Source organism: Malaclemys terrapin, chromosome 20 (assembly GCF_027887155.1).
Source record: "Malaclemys terrapin pileata isolate rMalTer1 chromosome 20, rMalTer1.hap1, whole genome shotgun sequence".
NCBI lineage: Eukaryota > Metazoa > Chordata > Testudines > Emydidae > Malaclemys > Malaclemys terrapin.
Window position 1 is genome coordinate 16,597,384 of NC_071524.1, and position 24,032 is coordinate 16,621,415.

The 24,032-nt window shown below is 67.8% G+C and overlaps 2 protein-coding genes across 8 annotated transcripts in view; one reads left to right on the forward strand and one right to left on the reverse strand.

Annotated features, from left to right (window-relative positions):
• MAP4K1 (mitogen-activated protein kinase kinase kinase kinase 1) overlaps window positions 1-6,114 on the forward strand; it is a 33,477-nt gene extending 27,363 nt beyond the window's left edge. The window contains exons 21-32 of one of the 4 annotated variants that reach the window (XM_054010224.1): window positions 93-177; window positions 659-735; window positions 1,082-1,142; window positions 2,050-2,155; window positions 2,401-2,459; window positions 2,821-2,924; window positions 3,383-3,560; window positions 4,000-4,068; window positions 4,228-4,317; window positions 4,813-4,883; window positions 5,252-5,307; window positions 5,779-5,927. In XM_054010224.1, the coding sequence (XP_053866199.1) occupies window positions 93-177; window positions 659-735; window positions 1,082-1,142; window positions 2,050-2,155; window positions 2,401-2,459; window positions 2,821-2,924; window positions 3,383-3,560; window positions 4,000-4,068; window positions 4,228-4,317; window positions 4,813-4,883; window positions 5,252-5,307; window positions 5,779-5,842 (1,020 nt within the window). In that variant the 3' untranslated portion in view covers window positions 5,843-5,927. Of the gene's footprint in view, window positions 1-92; window positions 178-658; window positions 736-1,081; window positions 1,143-2,049; window positions 2,156-2,400; window positions 2,460-2,820; window positions 2,925-3,382; window positions 3,561-3,999; window positions 4,069-4,227; window positions 4,318-4,812; window positions 4,884-5,251; window positions 5,308-5,778 lie in introns of those variants that run through there. The other 3 variants (XM_054010223.1, XM_054010225.1, XM_054010226.1) reach the window with 3 other exon arrangements.
• Window positions 6,115-6,603: 489 nt separating this feature from the next.
• The window catches only part of RYR1 (ryanodine receptor 1), a 99,134-nt gene continuing 81,705 nt past the window's right edge, over window positions 6,604-24,032 (reverse strand). For 2 of the 4 annotated variants that reach the window (XM_054010208.1, XM_054010207.1), the window contains 19 exons: window positions 23,027-23,131; window positions 20,226-20,255; window positions 16,371-16,452; window positions 14,679-15,991; window positions 14,166-14,242; window positions 13,675-13,852; window positions 13,495-13,581; window positions 13,016-13,255; window positions 12,478-12,608; window positions 12,057-12,099; window positions 10,987-11,117; window positions 10,530-10,590; window positions 10,063-10,209; window positions 9,143-9,277; window positions 8,780-8,936; window positions 8,251-8,315; window positions 7,851-7,951; window positions 7,514-7,565; window positions 6,604-7,177 (listed from right to left, as the gene is read on the reverse strand). In XM_054010208.1, the coding sequence (XP_053866183.1) occupies window positions 7,082-7,177; window positions 7,514-7,565; window positions 7,851-7,951; window positions 8,251-8,315; window positions 8,780-8,936; window positions 9,143-9,277; window positions 10,063-10,209; window positions 10,530-10,590; window positions 10,987-11,117; window positions 12,057-12,099; window positions 12,478-12,608; window positions 13,016-13,255; window positions 13,495-13,581; window positions 13,675-13,852; window positions 14,166-14,242; window positions 14,679-15,991; window positions 16,371-16,452; window positions 20,226-20,255; window positions 23,027-23,131 (3,231 nt within the window). In that variant the 3' untranslated portion in view covers window positions 6,604-7,081. The remainder of the gene's footprint in view (window positions 7,178-7,513; window positions 7,566-7,850; window positions 7,952-8,250; window positions 8,316-8,779; window positions 8,937-9,142; window positions 9,278-10,062; window positions 10,210-10,529; window positions 10,591-10,986; window positions 11,118-12,056; window positions 12,100-12,477; window positions 12,609-13,015; window positions 13,256-13,494; window positions 13,582-13,674; window positions 13,853-14,165; window positions 14,243-14,678; window positions 15,992-16,370; window positions 16,453-20,225; window positions 20,256-23,026; window positions 23,132-24,032) is intronic. The other 2 variants (XM_054010211.1, XM_054010210.1) reach the window with 1 other exon arrangement.

Consider the following 24,032-nt stretch of genomic DNA (forward strand, 5'->3'; position numbering starts at 1 on the left):
TGGCGGGGGGCGGAGGTTGTTGGGGGGGCGGTTGTGGGGGATGGGGCCAGGGCCTGGAGCCTCTCAGCCCCCGTCGCTGCTCGTCCCCCCAGGACGGATCCCTCTTCAAGAAGGTCTTTAACGGCTGCCCCCTGCACATCGCGGCCACGGCCACCTGGACGCACCCCACCACCCAAGGTAGGGGGTATGGGGGGGATGGGAGGGCCAGAGGGGTCAGTGGGGGAATGGGGGCACCAGGGAGAATGGAGGTGCTGGGGGGGAGGCGGGTGATGGGGACCCCGGGATGGCATGGGGGGATGGAGGTGCCGGGGAGGAGGCGGGGGATGGGGGCACCGGGGGGGGATGGGGTTGCCAGGGAGGAGGCGGGGGATGGGGGCACCGGGGGGGGAGGCGGGAGCTCTGGGGGGGGCAGGCAGTGGGAGGGACCAAGGTGGGGGGTGGGCAGGGTGCAGGAGGCCCCAAGATAGGGGGAGAGCATGGGGGGCCCAGCACCCGTGGGAGGGGGGCCCCTCTGCATGGTTCCCCTCCCCCCCGCATGAATGGACAGGCCTGGACTTGTGACCGGACTCCAGCGCCCTGTCCCCCACCGAGGTCCGGGCAGTGCAAGGTTCAAATCCCCCCTGCCCCGCTGCCCCAATTCCCTCCCCCTCTCTTCCAGACCCACACCTGATCCTGGGGGCCGAGGAGGGGATCTTCACCCTGAACCGCAGCGAGCCGGAGGCCACGCTGGAGCTGGTGAGAGCCGGGGGGGGGGGTCCGGTACCCACTCACCTGGGAAGGGGTGGTTAGAGGGGGCAGTACAACCTAGGGGAGGGGAGGGGAGGAAGGGAAGGGGCAGTATTGGCCCATGGGGTAGGAACGGGGAGGGGCAGGGGGCAGTACGGTCTCTGGGGTGGGGAAGGGGGAGGGGCAGTACGGTCTATGGGGCAGGGTGGGGCAAGGGGCAGTATTGGCCCATGGGGTAGGAAGGGGGGAGGGGCAGGGGGCTGTGCGGCCCATGGGGCGGGGGGGGGGCAGGCACTTACTGGCGCCCCCTGGCGGGGGCCGGCCAAACCCGCTGACCCCGTCTCCTCTCTGGCAGCTCTACCACAGCCGGACCTCGTGGGTCTATTCCATCGGCAACGTGCTCATGTCCATCTCGGGTGAGCTGGGGGGACCGAGCCCGGCCAGCGGGGCCATCTGCACTATGCTGGGGTGGCTCGGACACGGCGGGGGGGGGACGACAGGGACGGCAAGAGAGGGGACCCGGGGCGGGCTAGCAGGGGCTGCGGGTCGGGAGTGAGGGGCACCGGCAGAGCTGGGGGGAGCCCAGGGCTGGGGTACCAGGGGGGTGCGGGTCGGGAGTGAGGGGCACCAGCAGAGCTGGGGGGAGCCCAGGGCTGGGGTACCAGGGGGGTGCGGGTCGGGAGTGAGGGGCACCGGCAGAGCTAGTGGGGGGACAGGGCTGGGCTAGCAGGGGCTGCGGGTCGGGAGTGAGGGGCACCGGCAGAGCTGGGGGGGCAGGGCTGGGGTACCAGGGGGCTGCGGGTCGGGAGTGAGGGGCACCGGCAGAGCTAGTGGGGGGACAGGGCTGGGCTAGCAGGGGCTGCGGGTCGGGAGTGAGGGGCACCGGCAGAGCTGGGGGGGCAGGGCTGGGGTACCAGGGGGCTGCGGGTCGGGATTGAGGGGCACCGGCAGAGCTAGTGGGGGGACAGGGCTGGGCTAGCAGGGGCTGCGGGTCGGGAGTGAGGGGCACCGGCAGAGCTGGGGGGGCAGGGCTGGGGTACCAGGGGGCTGCGGGTCGGGAGTGAGGGGCACCGGCAGAGCTGGGGGGGCAGGGCTGGGCTAGCAGGGGCTGCGGGTCGGGAGTGAGGGGCACCGGCAGAGCTGGGGGGGCAGGGCTGGGGTACCAGGGGGGTGCGGGTCGGGAGTGAGGGGCACCGGCAGAGTTGGGGGGGGCAGGGCTGGGGTACCAGGGGGCTGCGGGTCAGGAGTGAGGGCACCGGCACAGCTGGGGGGATCCCAGTCTCTCCCAGAGGGCTGAGCCCCGGCTGACCCCCCCCCTCGCAGGGAAGACCCCCCAGCTATACTCCCACAGCCTGACCAGCCTGTACGAGCAGAGCAAGAGGGAGCAGCGCCCCGGCGTCCACATCGCCCCCCACCGTCTGCTGCCCAGGTACCGCCGCGCCCCGGGGCAGGACTGGGGGGGACAAACCCCTCCCTTCTGGGGGCGGCTGGGCTAGGATCGGGGGGGGGGGCTATGGGCAGACCCCTGGACCCACATCCCTGCATGGCCAGCTCCCAGCCCCGCCTCGTCCTACAGCGGGCGAGATCCCCGGTGCCCCCGGTGCCCAGCGGCTGGTGCCCCCCGAGGGCCCCTCAGGCTCCCACCCCCTCAGCCGGCTGCGCTCTGCTCCACAGGAAAAACGCCACCTCCACGAAGATCCCTGACACCAAGGGCTGCCGGGCCTGCTGTGTGGGTGAGTAAACCCCCCCTCGGGGCCTCCTGCACCCCCCCGGACACCTCCAAATTGCCCAGACCCCCTGTGGCCCCCAGGCCTCCCTGCACTGCCCCAGACCTCCCTGTGCCCCGCAAAGCCCCCAGACTTGCATGTGCCCCCCAAACTGCCTGCACTCCCTAGACTCCCCTGTGCCCCCTATGCCTCCCTGGACACCTGCTCCTCCCCGGACACTCGCTCCCCACAGCATGGGGCCCCCAGACCTCCCTGTACCGCCTGGACCCCCGCAACCCGCAGCCACCGACCCCCCTGCACCCCCAGATCCCCTCTCCCCACAGCACGGGCCTCCCGCCCCCCCTGACGCCACCCCTGCTCCCCACAGCCCGGCATGCGCGGAGCGGCTGCCACTACCTGTGCGGGGCGCTGGAGGCCAGCGTAGTCCTGCTCCAGTGGTACGAGCCCATGCAGAAGTTCATGCTGGTGAAGGTAGGGACCCCCGGGGGGTGAGGTGAGGGGCTGGAGAGTGGGTAAGGGGGTGGGGGGTGAGGGGAGGGGCGGTGGCGGTGGCGGCTGGGGTGTAGTGGGTAAGTGGGTGGGGAGGGGAGGAGAGGGACGGTGGGGTGAGGTATGAGGGCTGGGGGGTGGGTAAGGAGGTGGGGGGGTGAGGTGAGGAGCGGTGGAGGCTGGGGGTGGCGGGTAAGGGGGTAGGGGAGAGGTGAGGGACTGGGTGGGTGGCGGATAGGGGGTGGGGGTGAGGTGGGAGGCTGGGGGTGACGGATAAGGGGGAGTGGAGGCCAGGGGCTGTCACTGCTCGGGCCCTCGCCTCCCCCCGTGCTCCCAGCCCTCCCCTTGGCCCTCCAGCTTTCATGTCCCCAGGGGGGCCACGCTCTGCCCCGCCTACTCCTGGCCCAGCCCCCTCTCACCCGGGCACCCGTCCCCCCCAGCACTTCGACTTCCCGCTGCCCACCCCCCTACCCGTCTTCGAGATGCTGGTGGCGCCCGGCGACGAGTACCCGGCCGTGTGCATCGGGGTGAGCCCGGGCCCCTCGCCCGCCCAGCCCATCCATTTCCACACCATCAACCTCAACTCCCTCACCTCCTGGTTCACCCACACCGGCGCCGGTAAGGGGGCGCCACGGGGGCTGGGCTGGGGGGATCGGGCTGTGTGTGGTGGGGGGCTCTGTGCCAGCCTGGGTGGGGGCTGGGCTGGGGGAGGCTGATGGGGGGGTGGGGGCTGTGTCGGATGGGGGGACTGTGTGTCAGCCTGGGGGGGGGGGGGGCTGGGCTGGGCTGTGTGGAGTGGGGCTGTGTGTCAGCCTGGGGGGGGCTGATGGGGGTGGGGGGGGCTGTGTGGGTGGGCTGTGTCGGGTGGGGGGGCTGTGTGGGGGGCTGATGGGGGGCAGGAGCTGTGTGGGGTGGGGTTGTGTTAGGTGGGGGGGCTGTGTGGGGGCTGCAGGTGCCGTGTGCCATGTGTGGGGGACACGGGGGGCTGCCACATGTGCAGCCCCCTCCCCTCGGGCCAGCCCCCGGCTCGGCTCAGCCCGGCCTGGTCTCTCCGCAGACGTGTCCTGCCCCGGCCCGGTCCAGGTGAGCCAGATGGACAGCGATACGGTGCTGGTGCTGCTGGACAGTGAGTGGGGGGGAGCGGAGCGCGTGGGGGGGGGAGGCCGTGCACATTGGGGGCGGGGGTCATTGGTCGTGTATGGGTGGGGTTGGGGGCGGGTCTGGCTGGGGAGGGAGGGGCACCAGGTCCAGACCTTGACCCCCCCCCCACGCTCTGTCCCCCCAGGGAGCGTGAAGATCGTCACCCTGCAGGGCACCCTGGTGCGGAAGCTGCTGGCCCCCGACATCACCTTCGACGTCGCCGTGGAGACCATAGGTGGGTGGGGGCGGGCGCAGGAGGGGATGCTTCCCCCCCCCGGCTCCCCAGGGGGCACGTCCCCCACTTCCTGTCCCCGCCGGCCGGGCAGCGGCTCTGGGGGGCTGTCGGACAGTGCTGCCTCCCAAGGGCTGCGTCTCAGTGCGAGGGGCCCCATCTAATCAGTCCACACCCCAGAGCCAGCTGCATTTCAGTGTCGGGTGCGGGGGCCCTGGGTAACCAGCCCCACACCCCAGAGCCGGCTGCATTTCAGTGTCGGGTGCGGGGGCCCTGGGTAACCAGCCCCACACCCCAGAGGTGGCTGCATTTCAGTGTCGGGTGCGGGGGCCTTGGGTAACCAGCCCCACACCCCAGAGGTGGCTGCATCTCGGCCGCGGCTCCGTGCTCTGCCCTCTGGACGCTGCATTGGGGGTGGGCTGGGGGGTGCGTGGGCGGGGGGTGGGTTCTGGGCACCGGGGGGGGCATGCGGGCTGACCCGACTCCCCTCTCCTGCAGCGCTGGGGCAGAACTGCATGCAGGCTTTCTGGCGCCACGGCGTGCAGGTTTGGGACTTCGCATCCGCACAGGTACGACACCCTGCCCCCCGTGTCACCCCCTGCCCCCTTAGCCCTGCCTGGCCCATGGACTCGGCTGCCCCACAACCCAGCCCCTCCGAGCCCCCCCAGCCCTGCCTGGCCCATGGATTCGGCTCCCCCCCAACCCAGCCCCCCACTCCGTGCTGAGGCCTCTCCCCCCGTCCCCCGGGAACACTCCTCATGCCAGCCCCCACCCCCAGTTGGGGGGGTCGCCTGGCCGGACAGGACCAGGGAGGTTGGGCGGTGATCCAGCTCCTGGGGCCGTGGCAGCGGGTGGGAGAAGGGGGGGTGTCGGTGGGGGGGTCATTGCAACGGCCCCTCCCTGCAGTGCCCCCCCCATGCCCTGCCGTCTCTTGTAGCTGATCAAGGAGCTGCGGGACCAACACTGCACCTTCCGCCTGCTGGGCACCCACAGGTAGGGGTCAGCCCCCCTTTCCCCCCAGGCACCCACAGGTTGAGATCACACCCACCCCGGGCACCCACAGGTAGGGGTCAGCCCCCGCAGGCAGGATCTCTCCCCTCCCCCTGGGCACCCACAGGTAGGGGTCAGCCCCCCACTTTACCCCCGGGCACCCACAGGTAGGGGTCACACACACCCTGGGCACCCACAGGTAGGGGTCAGCCCCCCCAGGCAGGATCTCTCCCCTCCCCCTGGGCACCCACAGGTAGGGGTCAGCCCCCCCGGGCACCCACAGATAGGGGTCAGCCCCCTCCCACCTGGCACCCATTGGCAGGGGTCCCCTAACTAGCCAGGTTTTGGGGGGGAACAAATCCAATGGTCACGACCCTCTGGGCCCTGGTGCATGAGAACAGGGGGCTGTGGGGGGTATCAGGGGCTGTGAGGTGCCATCTGCTGCCTGACTCCACTCTCCCCCCTCCCCCCCAGCACCGTCGTCTTGGAAACGCGCCCCATGGACGACACCCACAGCAACCTCTACGTCCAGGAGTGACAGCACCACCCGTGGGGGGGTCGGACTCACCCCCCGAGAAGCTGCTCTTCCCCAGAGAGTGCCCCCCCCCCGGGGCCAAGGACCCACCCAGCCATGTGGGCCAGGACGGAGAATCGGCCCCCGGTGTCCCCACACTGCATGGACTAGGGGGGGCTGTGTCCCCACGCTGCACGGACTGGGGGGGGCTGAGCACGCCCCAGGGGTGTCACCGTTTCACCCCCTTTTCCATACTGTGTTTGTAATTATTCAGCCCCAAAAAAGTAGGAAAATCCCGACCTGGCTGTTTTCTCCCCCTCCTGATAAAGGGGGGCAGCCCCCCACCCCTCCCCCGCTGCAGTGAAATCAGGGCCCCCTCAGTGCAGGAGACACCCCCAACCTGTGTGCACCCCCCCTACGCTGCTGGGTGGTTCCCCAGTACTGCACCCCCCCAGCCCTGCGCCATGTGTGTCTGGGAGTGGGGGAGGGGGGCTGGCCAGAGCCAGAACCCAGGCGTCCAGGCCGCTTCTGCAACAGAAGCCAGGCGTCCAGCTCCCATCCTGCTCCAGGGGATCAACAAGAGAACCCAGGCGTCCGGACTCCCATCCCCCTCCAGCGACGGAACCCAGGCGTCCGGGCGCCCATCCCGCTCCAGCGATGGAACCCAGGCGTCCGGGCGCCCATCCCGCTCCAGCGATGGAACCCAGGCGTCCGGGCGCGGTGGCTGTGCAGGGGGGGGGCCGTGCCGCCCCCCACAGCTGCAGGAAGGAGGCGGCTCAGACGGGTGCAGTCATCAATCACCTCTCGTTTATTGACCAGGAAGCGGGGGTTGGGCACGGCGCTGCCCCCTGCAGGCCCTGGCCCGTCTCTCCCCCCCCCGTGTTTGGGGGCATCCGGCAGCCTCCGTGCACGGGCCCCTCATGGGGCAACAGCGAGTCCCCCCCCAGCACTGGGGGGAGCTATAAAAAGGCACTTGGGATCAGCCCCACCCCCAGGAACACCCACGGGCAGAGACCGGGGGGGATTAAGGTGGGCCCGGGGGGGGTGGGTCAGTGACAGCCCAACCCCCACATGGCCTCTGCCCCCCACTCTGCCCCCCCACCCGCTGGTGAGTGTCAGTGTCTGGCCCTGCTGGGGGGAGGGGTCACAGGGGGAGATTAGCAGCAGCGGTGCCCCCCCAAGGACCAGCCGCCTCCTAGCCCTGGCGCCCCCCCCAAGGGGGCACTGGGGGGTCCGTGCTGGGGGGGGGGGTCGCAGCCGGCTCTAGCCCAACTGGTCTTCGTATTGCTTGCGGAAGCAGTCGCCGGCGGGGAAGAAATCCCAGCAGCGCTCCTGGTACATCTTCCAGACGTAGGACTCCTGCGTGGGGGGGGGTGGGGAGGTTAGGGGGCTGGGGAGGGCAGCACCCTCGTCCGGACCCCCATCCTTACCTGGGGCAGATGGCCCCTCTCAGAGCCTGGGGGTCAGACCCATGGGATCCTCCAGGCCGTATCCCCCTCCCCCGTGGGGCCGACCCATGGGATCCTCCAGCCCCATATCCCCCGTGGGGCCGACCCATGGGATCCTCCAGCCCCGTATCCCCCTCCCCCGTGGGGCCGACCCATGGGATCCTCCAGCCCCGTATCCCCCTCCCCCGTGGGGCCAACCATGGGCCCGGTACCCCCGGCTGCCTGGTGCAGGGGGGCGGGGGCTCACCTGGCCCGTGTGCTCCGTCTCGTCCTTGTTGATCAGGTACATCAGGAAGAACCTGGGCGAGCGAGGGGGGGTCAGAGCCGGGGGGGGTCAGAGCCGGGGGGTCAGGGCACAGCCCCCCCCAATTTAACCCCATGAGCATCACACACGGCAATGACTTGGGAGCTGCAGGGCAGGGCCCCGCATTCACACGGAGTAGCCCCACGCCCCACACATTGGCCCCACTCCCTGTCAATCACATGCAGCTGGCCCCGCCCCAAGCTCCACCCTCGGTCTTGTCCCCGCCCCCATGAATGTAGCCCCGCCCCTGATTCCACCCCTGGCCCCGCCCCCGACTCACATGTAGTTGGCCAGGTTGTGCTCTTCCAGCGTGTGGCTCTCGAAGCCGTGCGGCGTCGTGTCGAAATAGTCGCTGCCGATGCCGCAGATGAAGCACTTGGTCTGGGGGGCGGAGGGGGGGGGGCGCAGGGATGAGAACCCAGGTGTCCTGGCTCCCCCTCCCCCCTCTAAGGGGCAGAGTGGGGATTGGCTGCCCAGCCCGGGGCCACCCTCCCCCTGCGCAGTACAGAGCCGGGTTACCCCCCACCCCCATTCCAGGGCCCAGACATGGGTGCGGCCGGGAACCCGCCCGGGGGCTGAGCCGGCCGCTCCCACAGACCCAGCGCGGGTGGGGTGGGGTGGGGGTGGGGGTGGGGGGTGTCACACCTGGGAGGGCCTGTGGGGGGGGGGGGGTCACTCACCTCCATGTCCTCCTTCACCTGCTCCTGCTGGTCGCGCAGCTCCCCGAAGGCGTCGATGATCAGGCCTAGGCAGAGAGAGGGGGGCGAGGGGGGCCCCCCCCAAGTCACCCTGGGGGCAGCGCCCGGGGGCCAGCCTACCCAGCCCCCACTCCTCTCCCACACAGGAGCATGGCCGGGCCCCCCACCTCAGCGCCGACAGCTGGCAGGGTTCCCCAGGCACAGCGTCCCGTCCCGTTCACCCCCCAGCCCGGCACCCCCACCCCGTTCACCCCCATTCACCCCCCAGCCCGGCAACCCCCCGCTCATCCCCCAGCCTGGCACCCGCTCCCTGTTCACCCCCCAGCCCACTCATCCCCCAAGCAACCCCCAGCCCAGCACACCCTCCCTGTTCACCCCCCAGCCCAACATCCCCACCCCATTCACCCCCCATGCAGCCCCCACCCCAGCACCCCCTCCCCGCTCACCGCCCAGCCCGGTGCACCCGCCCCACTCACCCTCATGCAGCCCCCCTCCCCAGCCCCCCGCTCACCCTGGATGATGGCCAGCAGGATGACGATGACGAAGAAGAAGAAGGTGATGTCGAACACCACGCGGTAAAGCTCGTACTCGTCGCCGGCCGGGTCCTCGATCTCGTCCCCGATGCCCCCGCCCGCCCGCACCCCCACGTACATGTGGAACAGGTAGCACTGGGGGGAGACACGGTGGGTGAGGGGTGCCTGATGGGTCAGAGATGGGGGACCTGGACGCCACCCCTGGAGCCATCAGAGCAACCCCCCCACACACACCCATCGGGGCCCAGGGATCCCCTTGTGCCCCAGGCCTCCTCCACAGCCACAGCCACTGGTGGGACAAGGTGTCCGTCCCCCCCCCCGGAGTAACCCCCCCCGCTCACTGTCATCATGTCGTCACATTTCATATCCGGCTCGTCCTCGTCCTCGCTCTTGTTGTAGAACTTGCGGAAGAAGTTAAAGGCCACCACGGTGTAGAGGTAGACGACCACGGCCAGCAGCCCCACCGTCATCGCCAGCTGGGCGGGCACAGGGGGGCTGGTACTGCCACCGGAGAGAGCCTGGCCTGCTCCCCCACCCCACCCCCACCATCATCGCCAGCTGGGCGGGCACGGGGGGGCTGGTACTGCCACCGGAGAGAGCCTGGCCTGCCCCCCCACCCCACCCCCACCATCATCACCAGCTGGGGGGGCACAGGGGGGCTGGTACTGCCACCGGAAAGAACCCGGCCTGCCCCCCCACCATCATCGCCAGCTGGGGGGGCACGCGGGGCTGGTATTGCCGCTGGAGAGAGCCTGGTCTGCCCCCCCCCCATCATCGCCAGCTGGGGGGGCACGGGGGGCTGGTATTGCAGCCGGAGAGAGCCCGGCCTGCCCCCCCACCCCACCCCCACCATCATCGCCAGCTGGGGGGGCACAGGGGGGCTGGTACTGCCAATGGAGAGAGCCCGGCCTGCCCCCCCACCATCATTGCCAGCTGGGGGGGCATGGGGGGCTGGTATTGCCGCTGGAGAGAGCCCGGTCTGCCCCCCCACCATCATCGCCAGCTGGGGATGGGCACCCAGGGTCCCTCCACCCCTCCAGTGCAGCCCCTGTCCTGCCCCCCAGCGCAGCCCCCCATGGTCATCACCAGATGGGGGGCATTGAGGGCTGGTACCACCGCCAGAGAACACCAGCTGGGCCCCTGCCTCCCCCACCCTCATCGCCACCTGGGGGCGGGCACCAAGGTTTCCCCACCCCTCCAGCGTAGACCCTGCCCCGCTCCCCGCAGCGTGACCCCCCCCCCCGGCCCATCCCGGCCCCACCTGCTTGCCGTTGTGGGTGACGGAGGAGAGGATGGTGCGCAGCGTCTTGACGCCCATGGCGATGTCCAGCAGGTGGGCGGCGAAGAAGAAGTTGTTGTAGTGGCCGAGCAGGGACATGACCATGTACCAGACCAGGTAGAGGAAGGACTGTCGGGGAGGGGGACAGGGGCTGGGACTGGGGCACCTCCACACGGGGGGGTGGGGGAGGGGAATGACAGACCGGGTCTCCCCCAGCTCAGGGCAGGGACGGGTCAGCCCTTCCCCCGGCACCGCTGTGCCCCTCACCCGGGCATCTGGTCCCGGCCTTCTCCACCCCCGCTGCAGCCGAGCGCAGGACAGGCACACTCTGCCCCCCGGCTCCCGCCCCCGCCCCCTCTTCCTCCCCGGGGCCCATGAAGCCCCCTCACTGGGCCCCATGACCCCACCCCCCAGGTTCCACGACCCCCCACCCCGGGCCCTGCACTCACGTTGTTGGTGAAGATGACGCCGAACTTCCAGAGCTGATACTTGATGTCGATGGATGTGATCCTGTGGGAGCGGCAGGGTGAGCTGGGCCACAGCCCCCCCCGCCCCCCGTCCCCTGAGCCCCACCTCGAGCCGCCTGCCCCCCTGATCCGCCCCGCTCCCTGAGCCCCCCGGAGCTTCCCTCCCCCCAGAACCCCCCACCCCCTGAATCCCCCCCACCCCCTGATCTTCCCGCACACCCAGATACCCCCACCCCCTGAGCCCCGCTTTGAGCCGCCTGCCCCCCAGATCCTCTCCGCCCCCTGATCCTCCAGGCCTCACGAGACCTTCACCGCCGCCCCCCGAGCGTCCCACCTCCCAGTCCCCTGGATCCCCCCCACTGCCCCCTGAGCCTCCCACCCCCTAGACCCCCCCAGTGCCTCCCACCCGAGCTTCCCGCCCCCCCCCCAGCCTCCTCACCACGTCAGCAGGGACTTGTCGGGCTGCGGTTTCCTCTCGCTCTGGGCGCTGATCTCCAGGCTGGCCAGGTCCATGCCCAGCAGCTCCGCGATCCGCTCCCGCCCGTAGATGTCGCCGTATTTCTCCAGCACCTGTGGCGGGCGGGGGGCAGAGGGAACCCCCAGGGCCAATGCAAAGGGAGAAAGGCCTGGATACCCCCCCAGCCAGCCAGGTCCCTGCCCTGGCACCCCCTCGGGGAACAGCCCCGTGTTCCCCTTCCTCACGCAGGGACCATGTGGGACCAGCACCCCTGGGGGAAAGCCCCGGTGCCCCGCCCTGGGGCCTTATGGGACTGGCGCTCCCTGGGCCGTATGGGAACGGCGCCCCTTGAGGGAAAGGCCCTGTGCCCTGCCCTGGGCTGTATGGGACTGGCGCCCCCTGGGTCGTATGGGACCGGCGCCCCCTTGGGGGAAAGACCCCGTGCCCCGCCTGGGCCATATGGGAGCCGGTGCCCCCTGGGCCGTATGGGACTGGCGCCCCCGGGCCAGATGGGAGCCGGCGCCCCCTGGGGGAAAGGCCCTGTGCCCCGCCCTGGGCTGTATGGGAGCTGGTGCACCCTGGGGGAAAGGCCCTGTGCCCCGCCCTGGGCCGTATGGGACCGGCGTCCCCTGGAGGAAAGGCCCTGTGCCCCGCCCTGGGCCGTATGGGACCGGCGTCCCCTGGAGGAAGGGACCGGCGTCCCCTGGAGGAAAGGCCCTGTGCCCCGCCCTGGGCCGTATGGGACCGGCGTCCCCTGGAGGAAAGGCCCTGTGCCCCGCCCTGGGCCGTATGGGACCGGCGTCCCCTGGAGGAAAGACCCCGTGCCACGCCCTGGGCCGTATGGGAGCCGGTGCCCCCTGGGCCGGATGGGAGCCGGTGCACCCTGGGGGAAAGGCCCTGTGCCCCGCCCTGGGCCGTATGGGACCGGCGTCCCCTGGAAGAAAGGCCCTGTGCTCCGCCCTGGGCCGTATGGGAGCCAGCGCCCCCTGGGCCATATGGGACTGGTGCCCCCTGGGGGAAAGGCCCCGTGACCGGGTCAGTGAGAGACTCACCTTTCTCTTGACGAATTTATCCCAGTAGTTGCTCGGGAAGGACCTGGTGCGGGGGTGAGAGCCAGCATCAGGGGGGGCCCTGGGAGGGGGCAGTGCTCCTTGGGGTCGGGTTCTGCTCCCCCTGCAGGCCTGGGGGTGGGTGGGGTGCAGGGGTAGGCGAGAGGGCCATCGCAAAGGGCCCAGTGGGGAGATGCTGGTGGGGGTGGGATGGACACCGGCAAGCGTCTCCGCCCTCCCCCCCCAGAGTGGCAGAGTGCAGCTGGGATGTATGGGGGTGCTCGGGGGGGGCCGGGCACTGACGCAGGCAAGGGGCTTCTCCAGTGCCAGGAGATCCAGATCCCAGACCCAAAGACCCCCCCGCCCCACACACGCAGGCCCAGCCCCCCCCCCCCCCCCCCCCACGGCCCAGTCCCCCACGCACGGGGTGTTCAGCACCAGCCGGTCCCACTGGCCCTTGATGTCGTCGTCCTCGGGCTGGTCGGTGATGTAGAGCCCGTCAAACTCCAGCTTTCGGGCCAGCTCCTTCTCCCGCTTGAAAATCACCAGCGGGACCTGCCGGGAGAGGGGGGTCAGGGCGTCGCGGGGGGGTCCCGGCATTGCGGGGGGGGGGATCCTGGCTCAATGGGGGTCAGGGAATCGTGGGGGGCTCCCAGCTGAGGGCGGGGCTTCTGGCTGAGGGGGAGATGGGGTGTGTGGGGGTCCTGGCTGAGGAGGGGACACGCTGGCCCCTCAGCCTCCCAGCCCAACAGCCCCTTGGTCTGGGGGGGGAAGGGGACTTGGCTCTATAATGGGGGGGGCGTGGCCAAGGGATATGCCCATAGCCTGTGGTGGGCGTGGCCCCATGGCAGGCAGCTGGGCATGGCCCTGGGGCCGGAGGGCATGGCACCGTGGTGGGTGGGCGGGGCCACACAGTGGGTGGGCGGGGCCCCGTGAGGGGTGGGCGTGGCCCCGACGCTCACCTTGAGGCAATTGTAGCCAATGATGCAGAGGAAGGCGACCAGCGTGTGGGTGATGGACAGGAACTGCAGCGTGGGCTGCATGTAGCCCGTGCTCTCCTCCAGGAAGAAATAGACCACGCTGTCCTCCTCCTCGTCCTCCCCGGCCCCGTCGCCGCTGGCCCCGAAGCCCGAGCCCCCCGCCAGCTCCTCCAGCAAGCCGGAGTCCTCCAGCTCCTCCTCGCCCGGCGGGGAGTCCGACACCTGCACGGCAGGGACAGCGTGGGGGCGGGGCCAAGGGGAGCCACCCCCCTCCAACCCCCACCACGAACCCCCCTAGACCCAAGTGAGAACCCAGGCGTCCCAGCTCCCAGCCCCCCCGCTCTAACCACTCCCCTCCCAGAGCCGGGGGTGGAACCCAGGAGTCCTGGCTCTGCCCCCCCCACTCTATCCACTAGACCCCGCTCCCCTCCCCGAGCCGGGCGAGGGCCCAGGCGCCCGACCTTGTAGAAGAGGAGGATGAAGTTGATGGCGAAGGCCAGGAAGAGAGCCAGGAAGCGCAGGTTGTAGAAGTTCCGGGACAGGTAGTTCTGGAAGGACAGAGCGGGTCAGCGACTGGGTGGCGGGGGGCCCTCCCCTCCCCCTCCCTGCCCCACAGCCCGACTCCCCCCTCCCCACAGTACCAGGAACTTGACCCTTTGGATCTCCAGCTCGGCCCAGAACTCCAAGCTGCCGTCGGCCGGCTCCTCCTTGCGCTCCCGCGGGGTGGCCGACTTCCTCCGGTGCTTTCTCGGGGCCTCGGCCGCCGGTTCCTGGGGGGCCTCCGGCTCCTCCGGCCCCGCCTTCTCCCCGTTCTCCGTGCTGCGGGGGGGGGGGGGAGTGGTGGGTGGGCAAGGCGGGGTATGCACCCCCCACCCTCACGTATCCAACCCCTCCCCCTATGCCAAGCCCCTTCGCTTGCCCAAAACTGCCCCCCAGGGTGCGTAGCAGCCCCCTCCACGGGTGGGGCAGGCTTCCCCGCCGTTCCCCTCATGGCCTAAGCTTCCCCCCCAAGAGCTCTGAGGAGAACCGCCCCCCGCAGGGCCCATCACCCCCCCGTGGTCCTGCCCCCCCCAGGCCCCATCACCCCCGCCCAGGGGACCCACTCCCTGCAGCTCCCCCCAGCCCCACTCACTCGGCCTTCTCGGCCTCTGCAGGCGGTTCTTCGATCTTCTCCGGCTCCGGCTGGGCCTCCTCCTCCTCCCCTTCCAGCTGCGGAGCGACACAAGAGACCCAGCGTCAGGGGGAGAGGGGGTCCCTGGGACGTGGGAAGCAGCCCCCGGGCTGAGACAGGAGACCCGATACCAGGCCTGAGCGCTGGCCTAGCTGGGCTGGGAACCTGTCTGTAATGCCACACAACAGGATCGAACCCAGGAGTCCTGGCTCCCAGCCCCCCTGCTCTAACCACTAGACACCCCCCCTGCCCCCGGAGCCGGGGAGAGAACCCAGGAGTCCTGGCTTCCAGCCCGCCCGTTCTAACCACTGGACCCCACCCCCCTCTCAGAGCTGGGGATAGAACCCAGGAGTCCTGGTTCCCAGCCCCCCTGTTCTAACCACTAGACACCCCCCCAGCCCCCGGAGCCGGGGAGAGAACCCAGGAGTCCTGACTGCTGTCAAAAGGCCAGCCCCACCCCAACCCCCAACGTACCCCCAGCTTCCTCTTAAGGATGGGAGTCCCCTCGGGGGTGGGCGGTTCCACCGCCGTGGTGTCCCCCATATCCCCCAGCCCCCCGGGGGCATCGGGGGCGGTCGCTCGGTAATGCCCAGCGTCCTTCTTCATCTCCAGACTGAAGACGTCCCCCGCTTCGTCAGGGGCCTCCTCCTTGCCGGCCTCCACGAACTGGGCCGCCTCCCCGCCCTCGGCCGCCTCCTGCCCGTCCTCGGCCGGCCCCAGGTCCCCGTGGACCTCGTCCTGCGTGGGGTCGGGCATGCTGGCCAGCAGCTCGGTCACCGTGAGCTTCTTGGCGCTTTCCACCAGCCCGCCGCCAAAGAGCACGTTCCAGAGGAGGAGCAAAAGGCCCTTGAGGACGCCGGAGAAGAAGAGCAGCGTGCCCAGGAAGACGGCGTAGACGCAGGAGCTCACGCCCACCGCCAGCTCCTTGACCGTCATCTTCTTCAGCCGGCGGAGTTGGCGGCGCACGTTGCGGTAGGTGAACATGTGGAAGAAGTCCAGCACCCCAGCCAGGAACTCCCCGAAAGCTGAGGTCGCCTCCGGAGAAGCCCCGGCCGCTTTCTCCGCCTCGGTCCCCTCCCCGCCTTCGCCCTCTTCCTCCTCCTCCTCTTCCTTCCCCGCTTCCTCCTCCGAGATCTGCGACGCGATCTGCATCTCGAAGATGGTGTCCTCGCAGAAGTTGACAAAGAGCTCCATCTTCTCCGACTCGCCGCCCTCGTTGACCACGTCGAAGATGAACTGCCGCTTGGACTCCTTGACCTGGGGCATCTCCCACTGGGCCTTGTTGGTCTCGCTGATCTCGAAGTAGATGCGTTCGATGCGCTTGCTGGCCCCCATGATCTCAATGCGGCCCAGGTAGGGCCGGAAGTAGTTGAGGATGCTGTCCGCCAGCTCCAGGAAGGTCTTGAGCCGGCTGTCGTGGGGCACGTGCTCCGAGAGGTTGGTGAGCAGCACGGCCACGTTGAAGCCGATGTCCTTGGCCGGCTCTTGGAAGCGGTTGGCGAACTCCTCGTAGTTAATCATCTCGTTCTCGTCCGCCTCGGAGCAGGAGAGCAGGAACTGGATCTCGGAGGGCGTGTATTGCTTCTGGCTGTCCATGGCCTTCTGGAAGTCCTTCTTGGAGATAAGCCCCCGCGGGTCGGTGATGTAGTCCAGGAAGGCGTCCGACGCCACAATGTCCTTCAGCTTCAGGAACATGTCGAAGAACTTGAGGATCATCTCCACGTTGCTGGACGACTCCACCAGCATGTCCACCATCTGCCGTGCAATGGTGCCATTCACCACGTTCCCTGGGCCGGGGCAGGAGGAGAGAGGGTTAGACAGATGGACGGACGGACGGACAGGCAGGGGGGAGGCGGGAGGGACGGACGGACAGCCAGCCAGAAGGGCATGCGTGCCGATGGCCAGACAGGAGGGTGTGCACGGGGACGGCCTGACAAAGGGGTTTGCAGGCAGACCGACGGACAGGCATGGGGATGGACGAACAGATGGGGGTAACCGGGGGGGGGGAGGATGGAGAGAGAGGGGGGACCAGGACAAGTGACAGGGGTTGCGGTGCCCTGAACCGCGCCCACATGTGCCAGGCGAGAGGAGCTGCCACCTGCCCGGCCGGGGTGGGGGAAACAGCTCACACGGGGGGGTCTCGAGCCCCCGCCCAGTGCCCCTCACCCTCCAGCAGGGACAGCAGCATCACCACCATGTCCTTCTGCAGATCCAGCAACTCCTTCAGCAGCCCGATCTGGCTGGAGTCCTGAGGAGACACAGGGAGCGACGTGAGACGGGCGAGATTCCCGCTGTGCCAGCACGGCTCCCCCGCACATACGCACGCTCCTGCCCTCGCACGGCTCCCCCGCACATACGCCCGTCACTGCCCTCGCATGGCTCCCCCGCACATACGCACGTCGCCGCCCTTGCACGGCTCCCCCGCACATACGCACGCTCCTGCCCTCGCACGGCTCCCCCGCACATACGCAAGCTCCTGCCCTCGCACGGCTCCCCCGCACATACACATGTCGCTGCCCTCGCACGGCTCCCCCGCACATATGCATGTTGCTGCCCTCGCACGGCTCCCCTGCACATATGCACGCTCCTGCCCTCGCACGGCTCCCCTGCACATACACACGTCGCTGCCCTCGCACAGCTCCCCCGCACATACGCACGTCACTGCCCTCGCACGGCTCCCCTGCACATCTGCACACTCCTGCCCTTGCACGCCCCCTCCCACATACACATGCCCCTTCTCTTGCATGGTTCCCCCGCACATACACACACTCCTGTCCTCGCACACACCCACTGCACATATGCATGCCCCTGCCCTCGCATGCCCTCCCTGCACATGCCCCTGCCCTCGCATGGCTCCCCCCTGCACATATGCACGCTCTTGACCTCACAAGCCCCCCCACATATATGCACACCCCTGCCCTTGCACGGCCTCCCTGCACATAGCACACCCCTGCCCTCACCCGGCGTCTCTGGCTGGAAGCTGCAAGCTGCGCTCCCGGACTCAGCAGGATCTGGGTTCCCAGCCCCCCTGTGCTATGGGCCGAGGGGAGACCAGGGATATGCCCCGAACTCAGACCCCAGCCTGGGCACCGTGAGCCTCGCCCGGGGTCTGTGCCCACAACCCCCCGGGCATGCCTGGCAGGGCTGCCCAGCCTCACGCTCCCCAGGCCCGAGCGCCGAGTCGCCGAACCCCCGGCTGCTACGATGCGCCTGGGCGGGCCGGGCCGGCCCCAGCTGAAGCAACCTTGCCCCGTGCCAGCTGGGGCTGTGACCCGATGCTTGGTCTGGACAACACCGCACATTGGGGGGGACCCCCTTCGACCCCATCCCTGGGCAGGGTCGCCGCTTCCCCAGGGCCTGGCACTGCAGATAGAGACGCCCCATCAGCTCCCCCCGAGTCCTCCCCTGCGGGGTGAGCCCCGGTGCAGGGAGAGCCACGGGCTGGGGCTGCACGGGGACCACGCAGGGGAGGGGGAGCCGCACCCCTCCCCCTCTTACCTCGGGGTACTGCCTGCTCCGGAAATGGTCCTCACGGGCAGCGCAACAAAGAGAGAGTTTGGGTGCAGAAAAACACCCCCAAATGTGTCCCCAGCCTCCCCACAGCTTGTTCTAGGGTGGAGAGCCAAGACAGGGCGCAGAGATCCACCCCCCCAAGCAAAAACTACAGCACAGTTCCAGGCAGGGGAAATCCCCAGGGTGGAACATGTGCACAAGCCCTCGTGCATGTGATTGCATGCATGTCCCCCTCGTGCGTGTGCACGTATGGGTGTGCGAGAGCTCATGTGTGCGTGCAAGCTCTCAGGGGTGTGATCGCGTGGGCATGCGATCTTGTGCGGCGCGTCCTTGCGTGTGAACAAGATCTTGCACACGCGCTCTTGTGCATGTGATCTGAGGCGTGCGCACAAGATCTTGTGTGTAGGTGCAGGTGTGAGCCCAGGTGTGCGTGTGCATAAGAGCTCGTGGGCCTGCGCCATGCGTGGCCATGTAGAATCATGTTCCACGTTGGCGAGCACGGGCCGGCATGCACACGCACGTGCGATGGCACGCACAGGCCTGGTGAGGCGCATACGGCCGCTCAGAGGGGGTGGCGTTCCCATCCCCCCACCAGCCACACGCTCAAGGAGTCGAAGTCCTTTTCCTGGTGCACTTGGGAGGGGGAAGGGGGGGGGCAGAACCAGCCGTCGTCCCCCATCAGCACCTGCTAGAGACCAGAACCCGGAACCTCCCCCAGCGCTCAGAGCAAACAGAAGCACCAGCCAAGCACGGCGCCAGCCTGCTCGCCCAGCTCCCCTGAGATACCGGGGGTGGGGTGGGGGAGATGGAGGACGAGGGGGAGATTGTTACATGGGGGGTGGAAGACGTGCCAGATGTGGGGATCCAGGCCAGACCAACCCCCTGCACTTTCCTGGGAGGCACCCGGGCACCCCCCCCGTGATGAGGTGGAAATGTTCTTAGGGTTTCCCCAGGGTGCTATGTGGGTGCCTCAGTTTCCCCTATGCATTTCTCAAGTGTCGGGGGGGGGGGGGGAGGTGATTGTTGCGAAGCCCTGGGGGGCCAGTGTGATGGTGTCTGCACAGAGAATGGCCCACGCCCCGTCTCCTGGCAACTGATGGCCTGGGCTTCTCCCCTGCAAAGGTGATAGCTAAAGGTGTTGAAGAACAAAGAGCTCAGGTGACCTCCTGGCCCGGGGTGGGGGAGAGGAGGGGCTGGAGAGTTTTCAGTTTGGAACTGGCTGGGAAAATGGAGGGGAGCCCAGACGGGGCTCTGGCCTCCCTGGCCCCCCAAGCTGGACCTGACTGGAGGGGTCCTGTTGTCTGTACCTGCACGACCTGTCTTGGACTGTGTTCCTGTTGTCTAAATAAACCTGCTTTACTGGCTGGCTGAGAGTCGCGGCGAATCGCGGGAAGCCAGGGGTGCAGGGCCCTGTCTCCCCCAACTCTGTGAAGGGCTCCATCTGCCCCCCTTGCTCTCCTAGAGGGATTACAGTACACCCCCCCGTGGCCTCGCCCTTGCCCCACCAGGGAACTCCCATGAGCTATGCCCCGCCCCCTCAGCTGCAGGGGTGTGACCAGGGGACACCCTCCCCCCCATTCAGCCACCCGCCCTAGATCATGGACTCGGGGTGGGATAACCCACGGGGTTCAGATCCCTCTGCCCGCACTGGGTGGGGGAGGGGCCACCTGGGACTTGGGTGGGGCCCGAGAAAATCCCATGGAATCGCAGACCCCAGCTCCCCCTGGTGCTGGGACCCCCAGGACAGAACTACCTGCAGCCACGCTTAACTGCTCCGGATCGGGGCCCCCGGATTTGTTGTGCCGCACAGAGCCGGGGAGGGAGAGGCTGATGTCGGGGTGTCCCCTGCTCTCTCACCCCCCCCCCCAACACACACACACACAGTTACTATTCAGCGACATCCGTGTGGCTGTATTCTCGAGTGCTCCTGTAACACGTGGCCTGGACCGGGTCCTGGTTACCGTGCGCTGCGGCGCGGCAGGGGGGCGCGTTTCAATTGTAGGATTTCGTTTTTGTGAAATCTGGCTTTCCCATTGCCCTCCAATTCTGACCATTTTTACGCCTTTATAGTAAGGCTACTTAACTCTTGTCAATGGATCCAGCTATTCTGATTAAAAACCCCATAAAAACGGAATTAATTTTTTTACAAAAATGGAAAAAAAACGAAATCAGAAAATAATAAATCCTCAAATCCCCACTAATCCGCTGGATTTCCTAGGGCCCTAGCTACGGGGGCTCGGGCCTGGGGAGCGGGGGGGAGCTTGCAGGTGTGGTGGGTATCAAGCTGGGGGCTGCCTGTGGCACTGCTGGTGCTGTTAGTTTGGTCTGGCCTGGGTGGGAGTGGGAGGAAGGAAGGGAAAACAAGGACGGACGGGGCCAGGGAAAAGGCCGGAGGACCAGACTGGGCACAGAGCGGGAGCCAGAGGAGAGGCGGGGAGCAGACAGGGTGGGCGGCGGAGCGGGGTGAGCGCGGGCGTGAGATGGCGCGTGCCACACATAGGTTCTTACGCCATTTCGGAGTCCGGCCGGCTGGCTCATCTGTCACACATCAGAATAAAAATGTTATTCAGCAACATTTTTAAGAGCATTTTTGTATGTCCGGCCCCTTCCTTTATTGCCTGGGCTGGCAGGGCGCTGCTCCACAACCCCCGAGCTGGGCCTGCCAGAACGGGCAGCAACAGGGGCTGGGGTTTCCAGACCTAACGGAGTCTACAGCGCAGCAGGGAAAGGACTGAGCTAAGGACACGTCTACAAGCAGGAGTCCTGGCTCCCGGCCCCCTGCTCTAACCACCAGCCCCACTCCCCTCCCAGAGCCAGGGATAGAACCCAGGAGTCCTGGCTCCCAGCCCCCCCCTGCTCTAACCACTAGACCCCACTCCCCTTCCAGAGCCAAAGATAGAACCCAGGAGTCCTGGCTCCTGGCCCCCTGCTCTAACCACTGGAATGTATCACTCAAAATTATATGTGACTCTATTTTCCATGAGGGGTAGAGAGTCTGGTCTCATGAATGTGAGGACAAGCCGGATGGAAGGAAGGATGGAGAGCTGGGCGGGAAGATGGATGAAGGGTGAAGGGAAGGCTGGGTGGGTGGTGTGACCAAGTGAGGATTGTCCCTTGTTATGTTGTATGTGAGTCTATGTGAGTCTGTTTTGCATGAAGGCTGTGTGTGCCTCAGTTTCCCCATGTATTGCACCACTGTCTAGGTGGTGGGAATAGGGGTGTGTGAGCTTTGTGGGGGTTGCTGCAGCTGCCTGCAGGGATGCTGTGGCCGCCCCTTCGGAACCTGAGACCCAGCAGAGGGATACGACCAGGTGACTCTTGGCCCGGGAAGCGAGACAAAGGCCGGAGGAGGAGCAACAGGCCGGGCAGGGGTCAGGCAGCTGGAAGGAGTCAGTCTGGCTGGCCTGGGGCTCAGGGGGAGGCAGAGACCTGGCTCTGGGCTCCTCTCCCCGCAAGATGGACTTGCCTGAAAGTCACTGGTTTCTGTGATAGCAAGTTCTGCCCTACACTGTGGTCCTGTCAACTAATAAACCTGTTTTACCGGCTGGCTGAGAGTCACATCTGACTGCAGAGTTGGGGTGCAGGGCCCTCTGGCTTCCCCCGGAGTCCCGCATGGGCGGACTCGCTGCGGAAAGTGCACGGATTTGGAAGGGGATGCTAAATGATCTGAGGTCAGACCCAGGAAGGTCGAAGCTGTGTTAGCGTCTTGCCCTGGAGACGGTATGCTCAGAGACAGGAGACTCCCCCAGAGTCCTGACTGGCTTCATACGGAGCAGTTCCAGAGCACTGACCCAGTGACTCCATGACAGGTGAATAAGGGCTGGGTGGATGGATGGATGGATGGATGGATGGATGGGGGTATAAGAGGATGGATGGATGGATGGATGAAGGGCTGGGTTGATGGAGAGATGGATGGATGAGGGTGTAGGAGGATTGATGGGGGTATAAGAGGATGGATGGATGGAAGAAGGGCTGGGTTGATGGAGAGATGGATGGATGAGGGTGTAGGAGGATTGATGGGGGTATAAGAGGATGGATGGATGGATGAAGGGCTGGGTTGATGGAGAGATGGATGGATGAGGGTGTAGGAGGATTGATGGGGGTATAAGAGGATGGATGGATGGATGGAAGAAGGGCTGGGTTGATGGAGAGATGGATGGATGAGGGTGTAGGAGGATTGATGGGGGTATAAGAGGATGGATGGATGGATGGAAGAAGGGCTGGGTTGATGGAGAGATGGATGGATGAGGGTGTAGGAGGATTGATGGGGGTATAAGAGGATGGATGGATGGATGGATGGATGGATGGATGGATTGATGGATGGATGAAGGGCTGGGTGGACGGACAGACGGGCGGACAAGAGTCCTGCTTGCTCACCGCCCCCATCCCTGGATCCTTCCCCCACTTTCCCGCATTCGTTGTCACACTTTGCCTGAAGCAGCGCTGGGCCTGGGCCCTCCCTTGGCCATCTGCAGAGTGGGCATCTGGGGGGCCAGGCCCCCGTCCCCACGGCTTGATTCTGCCCTGGTGGCTCCCCACCAGGGCTGCATGGGTGGGGCCCTACCTCTGCCCTGCTGCCCGGCCCGGAGGGGGAGTAGGGGTGCCAGCCCTGGGAGCTCTGCTCTGCCGGGCGTCGTGGGGCGCTGAGCGGGGTGCGGCTCATAAAGGAAGGCGAGACGGGGAAATACAAAAACGGGTCGGTCAGAGAACACCCAAAGCTGCTGCCACGGATCGGGGGAGGGGAGGACAGGCAGGTCACAGAGCGATCTGGGTTAGTGCGGCCATTAAAGGGGTCAAAGACACTCCCCCGAACTCCCCCCAACACGGCAACATGAGACCTACTGTGGGGGGGAGGGGTTAAGATTGGGGGGCACTTCAGGTGAACTCCAAATCCTTCTCTCTGGTCTCCATTCCCGCCCCCGCCCCAGCCGGATGGGAACAAGCGGGGGGGCCCCAGCTCAGAACCAGCGATCGGGGGAGGGAAGCCTTGGATGAGAACAGGCGGGGGGGGCCCCAGCCCCGGATCGGGACCCATGTGGGCGGCCCAGCCCCAGCAGACATGCCCACTAGACACGAGCGCTCGCGGGAGCTGCCCCAGGCTGCGGATATTGACCTGGACCAGCTGGCTACCGAACGGGTCAGGGTGGCTACCGACGTCCTCAGAGACTGGCGATGGCGCGTCGGCGGCTGACCACTGAACGCTTGCCCCAGCTCCCGAGCCCTGAAGAGCCAGGCGACCCCTTGCGGGGCAGACAGACGCCCCCACCCAGGCTGCGACCCCCCCGCGCCGCACTGGCAGCTGTGGTTACCTGAGCCAGTTTCATCATCATGTGGGCAAAGACGTGGAGGAAGCCGACCACGGCGTCCCAGAGCCTGCTGTGCGCCAGGCTCTGCTGGTTCCCCGTGCACGGGCCCTGCGGGAGAGAGACGGAGTTAGCAGCACCAAGGACCCCCCGCAGAACCCAAACCTGCACTAACCGCCCACGGGGACCCTCGCCCGGCCCGGAGACGCAGCCACCTCTAGGGTGGGGCGCGGGGCTGGTTATACAGGAACCCCTCACCCAGGGCGGAGACGCAGCCACCTCTGGGGTGGGGCGCGGGGCTGGTTATACAGGAACCCCTCACCCAGGGCGGAGACGCAGCCACCTCTGGGGTGGGGCGCGGGGCTGGTTATACAGGAACCCCTCACCCAGGGCGGAGACGCAGCCACCTCTGGGGTGGGGCACGGGGCTGGTTATACAGGAACCCCTCGCCCGGCCCGGAGACGCAGCCACCTCTGGGGTGGGGCGCGGGGCTGGTTATACAGGAACCCCTCGCCCGGCCCGGAGACGCAGCCACCTCTGGGGTGGGGCGCGGGGCTGGTTATGCAGGAACCCCTCACCCGGCCCGGAGACGCAGCCACCTCTGGGGTGGGGCGCGGGGCTGGTTATACAGGAACCCCTCGCCCGGCCCGGAGACGCAGCCACCTCTGGGGTGGGGCGCGGGGCTGGTTATACAGGAACCCCTCGCCCAGCCCGGAGACGCAGCCACCTCTGGGGTGGGGCGCGGGGCTGGTTATACAGGAACCCCTCACCCAGGGCGGAGACGCAGCCACCTCTGGGGTGGGGCGCGGGGCTGGTTATGCAGGAACCCCTCACCCAGGGCGGAGACGCAGCCACCTCTGGGGTGGGGCGCGGGGCTGGTTATACAGGAACCCCTCGCCCAGCCCGGAGACGCAGCCACCTCTGGGGTGGGGCGCGGGGCTGGTTATACAGGAACCCCTCGCCCAGCCCGGAGACGCAGCCACCTCTGGGGTGGGGCGCGGGGCTGGATATA